General features: G+C 43.6%; 1 protein-coding gene across 1 annotated transcript; it reads right to left on the bottom strand.

The window, feature by feature from the left end:
• Positions 1-2,397: 2,397 nt before the first annotated feature.
• On the bottom strand, positions 2,398-6,871 carry tcea2 (transcription elongation factor A (SII), 2). Its single transcript, XM_062459779.1, has 10 exons — positions 6,413-6,871; positions 5,356-5,418; positions 5,052-5,157; positions 4,860-4,956; positions 4,560-4,705; positions 4,397-4,453; positions 4,074-4,228; positions 3,841-3,987; positions 3,667-3,738; positions 2,398-3,078 (listed from the first exon to the last, which is right to left on the bottom strand). The coding sequence occupies exons 1-10, from the start codon at positions 6,479-6,481 to the stop codon at positions 3,070-3,072; spliced, it is 921 nt and encodes a 306-aa protein (XP_062315763.1). The 5' UTR covers positions 6,482-6,871; the 3' UTR covers positions 2,398-3,069.
• Between the last annotated feature and the right edge of the window lie 2,832 nt (positions 6,872-9,703).

Genomic DNA, 9,703 nt, shown 5'->3' with positions numbered 1-9,703 from the left:
CGCTCACTGCATACGTGCTGTGTGTGTGTCAGGGCTCATGCAGGTTTCAGTAAGTCACATTTAAGACCTTTTTAAGACATTTTAAGACCATAAAGATTGAAATTTAAGACCTACACGACACATTACCAAAAAAATATTAAATTCAAAGAAATTCTGAAATAATCGTTTTATTTCAATGAATTCAGTCATTGAAAAAACATTAATTTAATTTACAGATAAAGCAATCACATTAATAATTTAATTTAATTCAGCACTAAGTACTAGGGGTGGGGGAAAAAATCGATCCACATATGAATCGCTATTTTCAGTCTTCTAGCGATTCACATCGTTCCACATGTATTTTTATGTGAGCATATATTGAATCGCAATTTGATAAAAAAGGTACCAAAAGATTCCCACCCCTAATAGACGGTAAGCTGTACATTTTTGTTTAATATTTATCCGTGTTGCAGAAATAAATAAGTCTATTCAAGAAAAGTCTACTTATCGTCACTGTATTTTGTGAAGTTTTTAGAAATCCTTCAGCAAACTTTCACTCGTTTTGTAAGTATGATTAGAAGGCAGAGTATTCTGTTTTATAACTTGGCATTAACAAAACGTACGTTGTCCTTTGGCATTTAGTAGTGTCATAAGGGCAATTACACCGTCTTGTAGGAAGTAACTTTGCAGGAAACCTCTGCGGCTCAGTGGGTAAGCATGTGTACCATCGAGTCTACTGCCAAACACGGTACCCCAGGTTCAGACCTTGCTCAAACCAATTGATAATTCATTTAACCGATATCAGTTAAGTAATATATATGTTATCGTTTTATTTATAAGTCCAAGAGCAAAAATTGAGCTGTAAGAAGATCCTTCAGACAAATTTGAACACAAGACCCCTCACACAGCAGCCCGCTACCTTAACCACTGAGCCATCAGGGATCCTAACAGTCTCCACTCAACATTAAATTTGACATTGAACTATCTAATTGTAACACCCTGCAGAGTTGGGGTGTCAGAAAACCAGAAGAAAGCAGGGCTCCCCTGTTAACTTACTGGTTTAGTGTGCGTGCTCTATCAGACATGCTGGTGCAGTACTGCAACAGCCTGGGTTCAAATCCCAATTTTAAATTGTTTATTTTAACTTAAAAGTAACATTGTGGTCATGTGAGATGTAGGACTTCACCTTCACAGTTTCATAAATATCGTCTCTCTCCTCTCCGCCAAACGCTTGTTAATCTCAGGAAGATTCGATTTAGTTTAGTTTGGTTAGAAACAGAGTGCGAATTATACAATGATAATCGGGGGGGGGTCAGCTTCTTCTCCAAGGCGTGAAGTAATATTTAAGATTACAGGTAAGAACGATATATAAATGTATCGACCCGTTATTTTTACCTCTTTGGGGGGGGTTCAAGTCTTAATTAGGGGGGTCAACCCCCCCCCCCCCCCCAAGCTCCCCCAAATTCGAACCCTGGACTCTAGAGCTCCGCTTTGTAGGCTACGACTCAATACTTTTTTGCTACTTTGTAATAACTTTCTGCGGCCAGCGTTTCAGGAAATGAACGGTGGTAAAACCTTTTTTAGACCTGACTAAACTAAATTTAAGACCTCGGATGAAAATATGGCCGTTTTTAAGACCCCGCGGGAACCAGGCTGCCACAAACATGCCATGAAGGCACCTGCCACTGCCATAGTATTGTGTTGACAGATAATTCAGGTCTCAACATACATTACTGATATTGATGTACAGTGGCATATAAAAGTAGAGCAGACACTACACAGAGCCAGCTGCAGCAACAAGGTTCTAACTAGTACCTTAAGGATCATGTTGTTTAGGGATTCGGCACCCTACATAGCTAAACAGGATTCTTTCTGGAATGTTCCATAACCCTTTTTTAAATCAGAGGGTTCTGACATAGTTACAAACAGGTCACATTTACTGTTTGTTTCCCTGTTTGATAGGTGTTGCCGTGTCAGATAGAAATAATTCAAACACATTCAGTTTCTTTCACGTCTTACACGTTTTATACTCAGACACAGGTCCTGGGGGAGGAGGGCTATTACATGAATACAAAATAAATCACATGTATGAAAACAAATATGAAAAGAAAATTGGCAAAGCAGTCAACAGCTGTAATCAAATACACTCCTCTCTGATCCTCCTGTCCCCAATCTATCCTTTCACACCACACTAGTAAAAAAAAGATGGGAAGGGAGGAAAATCATCTCTTTCCTTTTTTCACTAATCTATACATTTCAAAACATGTCTACTATTACTCTATTCAGAATTAGATCATCCTGTGTCCTACTTTCTTAGAGAAGTGGAACCTAAAAGGGCATTTGAAGTCTGCAGTCAGAAGAACAGATCCTGCCCAAGCTGTGTTTAGTACCACAGTAGAGAGAAAAGCACTTAAAGCTGTGTTTAGTACCACAGTAGAGAGAAAAGCACTTATGTTGCTGTTTCAGCAGCACCATCAGACAGACAGATACTGTAGGGGAACCGGGGATTGCAGCTTTAACCGGATCAGTCTGTGAACCACATGACAACAGACGTGCTTCAAGCCTCTTTTACACAGCCTGGGTCGTTGTTCTGACGGACAGTAAAGGCAACTTAAACACAGCACTGAATGACACACAAACAAAAAGGCACAACTACTTCTGTCCGAGTACTCTGCTACTGCATCGCTCCTTAACGAGGACTGGGTGGATTTAAGATGTGAAGAGACAAGCTTATTGAGACCCATCCTACATCATGTCCAATCAGAGAGGACCTCAAGGCTAGGAGGGAGGAAGACAGCAAGCAGTCTGAAGTACTCTGACAGAGGTAGTTCATCTGAAAGGCCAGGTGAAGAACTGTTATAGTACAGTCTAACGACCAACACTAAAGCCCGAATGGTTTAAAATTAGTGCTATTTAGTGGCAAAAAAAATACAATCCCTGGCAATATTTGCTTCAAATATATTACAGATCTTGAAAATGTATAAAAAAAATTATATATCAAAGCCAAATTAAAAAAAAAATCAATATGCCAGTTGTGACCATATTTCAGCTGGTGGTGTTCTTGATGGCAAATCCAGTCTCTTCGGAACTTCAACAGAACTGATGGGGGGAGGAGAGAAGGAAAAAGAAAAACATAAAAGGGGAGTGAGAGAGCGCTTTCTAAAGTGAACAGACTAGTGTGTCAAATATTTAGTATGTTGTATCTTGTAAATGTTTTTCCCCCTCAGAGAGTCATGAGCAGTTCAAGGGACTCTCGGAACACCCCAGTTAGGGGGACAGGAAGGGTGCATGCTCATAATATTCAGAAGAAACGTCCTCTTTGACACAGGTCTCGTTTGAGAGGATTAGAACTGTGCAGTTCATTACTGGAGCATAACTGGGCCTTGGAGGGCCTGTTGCGTCAGATGTTGTGTGATTATGCTTTATTCAGGCTATTGGAAGATGAGCTGTCAGACTAAGTGGTTGCTACTCACACATAGAGCACCAATCAACCCCTCCTCAAAACCACATCACACCTCTGACTGTGAACCCCATCCTCTAACTCCACAGCAGGCACCACTGCTCACCAGCACCTACTGACCCCCTGTGGTCAAGCTCTGGAACTGCAGAGGCACTGTTTACCATGTTGACATGGACCAGATCTGACTGGACAGGAGCAAAGACATGAAAGCAAATCGTCTGTGTTACCTTCCAGCGGTTCCCACACTCGTTGCACAGCACAAAGGTGGTCATCGGTTCATCAGCACTGCGTGTCTGCACCTGAAACACAAGAAGACACACAGTGGTGTGTGTGTGACCCAGAAGCACCTGTGCGTGGCTCAGAAAAGCATGCGTGAGTGTGTGAGTGATTGTTACACTTACCTGTGTGTAGGTACAGTTCTTGCCCCTACACTTGCCGCACTGGAACATGTCCGTCTCTGTGCCCCCTACTTTAGACAGCTGGTGTTCCCTGATGGACTCCTTGGTCAGGGCCTTCCTCATCTCCTTCAGCTCATTACTGGCCATCTCCTAGTCACACACAGTCTTCCAGTTAGATACATCCTGGACTCTACTGGATAATGAGCAACGCGGCGTGAGTGCCACAGTAGCCGTACCTCGGCGGTCATGTTGGCGATGCGCTCAGGGGAGATGTTTCCACAGAGAACGTTGCGTCGCAGGTCCGGGTTCTTCTGGTCCTTCAGGTTGGAGATGCGGCTCCGCAGGCGGCTCTTGTACTTGACGTCTGTCGACTTGAACTCCTGATAGATGGGTGGAGCCAGCAGGCGGTCAAGGAGGCAACCCCAAAAACACACACTCAGGTTTAAGTGGATCCAGCCACACCGGCAGATGCTTTCACGTAACTGATATGGAACACGCGCATGCGCACACACACACACACACACAGAGAGAGAGGTCGGTAGTAGCTGTGAAAGGATATAATCCTCTATCTGAGCAGCCAGGTGTTCACAGTCAGCTCCGATGGTCTTGTGGTCATCTGGAAGATTAAACACAGGTTGTATTTGTTTGAGTTTACGCCTCTTTAATCCTTAAATCACTCTGGGTCTGGAAGCCAGGCCAGACACACACACACACACACTCACCGTCTGTCTGCAGTGCAGCCACCAGTAGCTCTCTACACTTGGTACGCACGCTGTCTGTGGTGACAGGGGCAGGAGGGAAGGAGGTGGACCTGGGGGTGGTGGGGGTCGTAGGGGTGGCGGGGGTCTTTGGAGCCTCCTGTTTCTTACTGATGGGGAGGGGGGGAAAGGAGTGAGAAAAGGAAGTGAAGAGATCAATAAGTTACCATTTTGTTCTGTGTACAGAAGCTAAGTGAGACAGCTAGCTGATGACTTGTCTCCTTGAACTGTGACATCATTATTGGGGGGGGGGGGAAGACTTACATCTTCTCGCTGGAGCCAGGGCCATCCTTGGAGCTGGATGCTAACCTCAGAGGGGAATCCTCTTTCCTTTTCTCCTCCACCTTACCCTCCGAACCATCTGAGAAAACACAGGATTCATACCTCATATTCATCTGTTTGTGTGTGTGTGTGTGTGTGTGTGTATGGGGGGAGGGTGTGCATATGTGCACCTACCAAGCAGTTTCTTCCAGGACTTGATCAAGGACTTTGCCAAGGTCTGGACCTCTTCATCAACACTCTGCTTTCTCACTGCATTCACAGACATACCAATCCTGGTGGACTGAACACACACAGACATTTCATATATTTAGAATTAAAGATGATTAGTGTACCTTTTAAGATGGATTGAAGAATGAAGTGAAAGCAGAAATCAGAAAACACTTAACAGACCACATGACCGACTTTAGCTACAAAAATGAGGGTAGGAAGGATTTTAAATACATCAAACATCAGCTACAACAGTCTTTAGTATTCTCACCTGGAGAGTTTCTAAAGACATCTTTGTGTTTTTTAGTTCCCTCAGCAAGTCAATGGCACCATCCTAAGATAAGGAAACACTTACAGGATCAGCAATCAGGGTACTCACAAACAACGTTGAAGGCCTTTTTAATGATTTAACACCATCAATCTAAAAAACTTGACACAATGTGACACAATCTTCAGATAACTAGAATAAATCACCTAAAACAAAGTGCACTGGTGTGTTTTTAAAATGTCAATGATGTGCTTAAGATAATATTTTTACTACAATCTTGTTGGCATATTTAAGCATATTTTGTGGATATCTTAGGAGTTCGCCTGGATTCCATGTTTTCAAGTATGTCAAAAGTTTCACATTTGAAGAGGGAGTGTAACACTGACCTAAGTTATCACATGACCTAAGCAATGAACTACTGTGGCTGGTTGGATAATAACGCCAATGGACACATCTCATTCTACTTTAAGTGTACATACTTAAATCAGCTCTACTACAAGAGCCATACATTAACGAATATGTACAGATTCAAATTGTTTGAGAGTGATTTCCAATTTTGATTGAAAGATGTGCAAAAATGACTGCGTTTCTGCTAAACTGGGCTATAGGTGATTAGGCGTAGACAGTATTGCAAGTTGCCTACCTACAGTACAGGAATAAAAACAGTATGCTAGTTATGGCTGAGAGCATCTTTTCAACTGGAATTAAACAGGTTGGTTAAACTATTGGTCTAATAGTTGAGGTCGATAATCTTGCTTAAATACCTACCCACAACTGCCCATCACTAGATTTAGTAGTATTATTACAATTTCATACGATTTTTCGGTTTTCTATTAGCTACATTGTACCGTATTATAATGCACTACAAGTAGCCAAACTATGTTTTTGAATTTTAAGACAGCTTTGTTTCCGTCGAAAACCAAAACAAACATAACGTGCTTTCTAGAATGTTCTCTGCTCACAAAGGTGCAGCGGAGGGCATCACGGCGGCATGCCTACCTGATTTCAGATGCTGTAATGCTGCGGGCGATGTGACTCCACACAAACGAAATCAACTTACCGTGTTTTTCTTGTGCACCATTTTGTCCAGCTTTTTAGCAATGCGTTCGACCTCCTGGTCCTTCGCCATTTTGCTCAAATTCGGCGACCGTGCTCCTCGTCCACTACGGATAAACCTCCATCTGTGAGGAAAAAACCTCTCTCGTTCCCCTCTGTTTTCCGAATAGCCTACATCCACTTCTCTCAACGGCGCTATCTCACCAGACTGCCGACTACATTATGGGACTTGTAGTTCATGGACTTGATAAATTCTGGCCTCATTGGCCGTTAACCTCTACAGGTAGGCTGTAATGCTATAAAGTCCAAGTATGGTTACACGGGAAATAACATTATTTGACTAAAATATTGTCTTTGCATGCTGTTTTCGCGATGTCGATTTTACGGAAACGAGATAGGGCAACGCAGGGGCGGAGCCAGACGTTGTAAACATTCGGGTTTTAGCCCCATCCTAGCACCTAGTCAAGGTTGATTTGAGTTAACATCGGATTTTCCACCGGTTATGCGCACGCGCGAAAATATTTAACATGAATTTGAGCGCAAACTTGTTTTTTGAGCTTTATGTAGTGTAAACATTACGTTGGACTCATATTGTTATATTTCCATAAAATTACAAACAACATTTAACCTAAAAGATTTGGGGCTTTTGAGAAAACATTCGGGGCTCGAGCCTCATAAGCCACCCCGCTTCGGCTAACCAACTTTTCCACAGCGGATGTAGAAATTTGCGTTGCCTAAAGCACTTCGATCTACTACCACTGCGTGGCGGCATTTGTCATTTTCTCGTTACGAGTAGACCTTTATACACCTCTAGATGGCGGTGTTTTTTAATTAAAATATCTACAGGTCAGTTAACCCTTGTGTTATCTTCGGGTCATTCTGACCCATCAGTCATTGTGACCCACCGTCGTATTGCGACAACTTTACCGCATACCAAAACAAAGTGAATCATTTTCTTTTAACCGTTGGGCTGTCTCAGACACCCCACATTGCGATGGTTAAAAGAAAATTATTTTTATTTGTTTTTGTATTGGGTAAAATTGGGTAAACACAACGATGGTTCGTTATGAACCTTTGGGTCATGTGACCCGAAGGCAGCACAAGGGTTAAAATCGATTTTTCTTCAGGCTGAAGGCCCTTGCACACTGAGTGCGAAATTTTCGTATGCGTTTTTTCGCAATCGTCAACCTTAAAATTCGGTTGCTCTGAATTGCCAAAAATACCAAAATGCTGGCTATGGATGCGAAAAAACGCAGAAAATCGAACCGGATCCGAACTTTTTTTTGACGGACGAAAGTTTCGGAGGCAGTGTGTAAGCGCGATTGACATAACGTGAGGTCGTATTTATTTTTTAACGTGCGAACATTTCGGACACGAATTTCGGACTCTGTGCAAGGGCCTGAACTGTCTTTTTAAATTTTATTTAATCAGACTAGACACTGAGCTAAACTGGATTAGGCTATATTTTTAGATGGATCATCATGCAACTACAGTCTATCGACCGGCACAAAGGTTTACAGGCTGGAATGGAGTTCTACCAAGTCTCTCTTCTCTGAGTCAGTGGCAGATTCAAACTGCATGTGAAAACAAAGATACCAAGAAGCAATTCTTTATTTAATAAAAATAGAATAAATGAGAGAGAGAGAGAATATAAAGAGACGATCAAAAGTCATCCATTATCTTCTCAACAAACAAAGAAGCCTTATCCTTTGCCTGTGTCTAGGGTCCTCTCTGTCTGAGATGAGACATGTTCCTGATTCCTAACACATGTAGCACAGAACCCTGCCTCTTTTTTAGTAGACCACAGGCAAGTATTTTCAAATACTGTGTGTAAATATCGTATTTATTTAAATCTGAAAAGTACCATACAACCAACAAATCTGTCCCAAAAGTACACTCACGTTATATGACAATATGGTAGACTAACTCTGAATATCACATGGAGTTGCTGTTTATGTAAGTTTAGAGAGGAAAGGTTTTTAAAGTTGTAAAGACTTCCCACACACTGTTCTAGTCAGCAGATGAAATTAAACTGTTACACTGACAATACCTGAGGAGGGTTTGAACCTGACTGACTGACTGAGAGGAATTAAGTCTGCCCCCCCCCCCCTCCAACCCTCTCTTCTCCTGGCTGTTGATGTGACTCAGTGTAAAGGGAATGTCCTGGCTCCAATCTGCAGTAGCAGGAAACACGCATACACAATGACCAGCTTCTTCTCCTCATTTCCCATCTCAGGCATTACCCTGGGAACATGCCTTCCAACAACATGTAGACCAGTGGCACTGCTCTACCTCAGTATGTCCTCATCTGCACCCAGCACTCTCTCTTCTCTGTACACCCTGCCTCTGTGCAGGTCTGGACTGGGACTGAAAAACGGCCCGGGACTTTGAAACGCAGACCGGCCCACGACCGTGTATTATTATTATTATATATATTTTTTGCATTATGCTGCAGCCGTTTGACCGGCCGTTCGGGGAAATCTCCCGACTCTCCCGACGGCCAGTCCGACCCTGCCTCTGTGGCCCACACAGATCCTCTATTCTACAACCCCCACCTCTTATTCTCTTATGTCTGCCCTGTACCCCCCCCCCCTTCATTGGCCCACACTCTGTCCAGCCATGACCCCTCTCAACTGGAGTAGCTAGTGGAGGACTTCCCCTCAGCCTGGCTCAGGAGGGCCACTGGGCCATTGCTCTGGTGCAGGGTGCAGTGTGGGAAGGCCCGCGCCTGCCGACTCTCACACGCCACACACGCTCTCCCTCTTCACCCTCCCACCCCCTACACACACACACACACACACACACTCCCCTGTCCCCCAGCAGCATTTCCTCCCCCTGTCTGCCTGCTGCAAACATCAGATACACATGCCTTCTTTATGTTCCCCTCTCTTTTGTTTTGTGCTCTTTTTTCCCCCTCCCTCGCCCATGACAGACGTGAGGTGGTGTCCTGAGGGTTTCACCAGGAGAAGGAGGGAGTGCCGTGGAACTCTCTTTCTTTCTTTATCTCTCTCTTTCACTCCACTTTACAGTATGAAACACAGGAATAGCACATCAAAACCAAATTCCAAAGTTACATGCGACTGCCCGTCCAGCTGTGCCTGAGCAGCATGTGTTTTGTCTCGTTGTGAAGACCTACTTTGTAGTGTCATGGTCAGGAAGCCTCTTGTGTAGCATCCTAGGTCATTAGAAGGATTACGGCAGGGATCAATCAGTCAGCCTGCTGGAGCGTGAACAACACATGGCTGCTGTGGCCAGCCAATCAGATACCTCTGTATCAGATCTACATTCACTGTCA

The sequence above is a fragment of the Osmerus eperlanus genome, chromosome 4, assembly GCF_963692335.1.
Source record: "Osmerus eperlanus chromosome 4, fOsmEpe2.1, whole genome shotgun sequence".
NCBI lineage: Eukaryota > Metazoa > Chordata > Actinopteri > Osmeriformes > Osmeridae > Osmerus > Osmerus eperlanus.
Note: the sequence above shows the minus strand (reverse complement) of the source record. Positions and strands in the feature narration are given on the sequence as shown.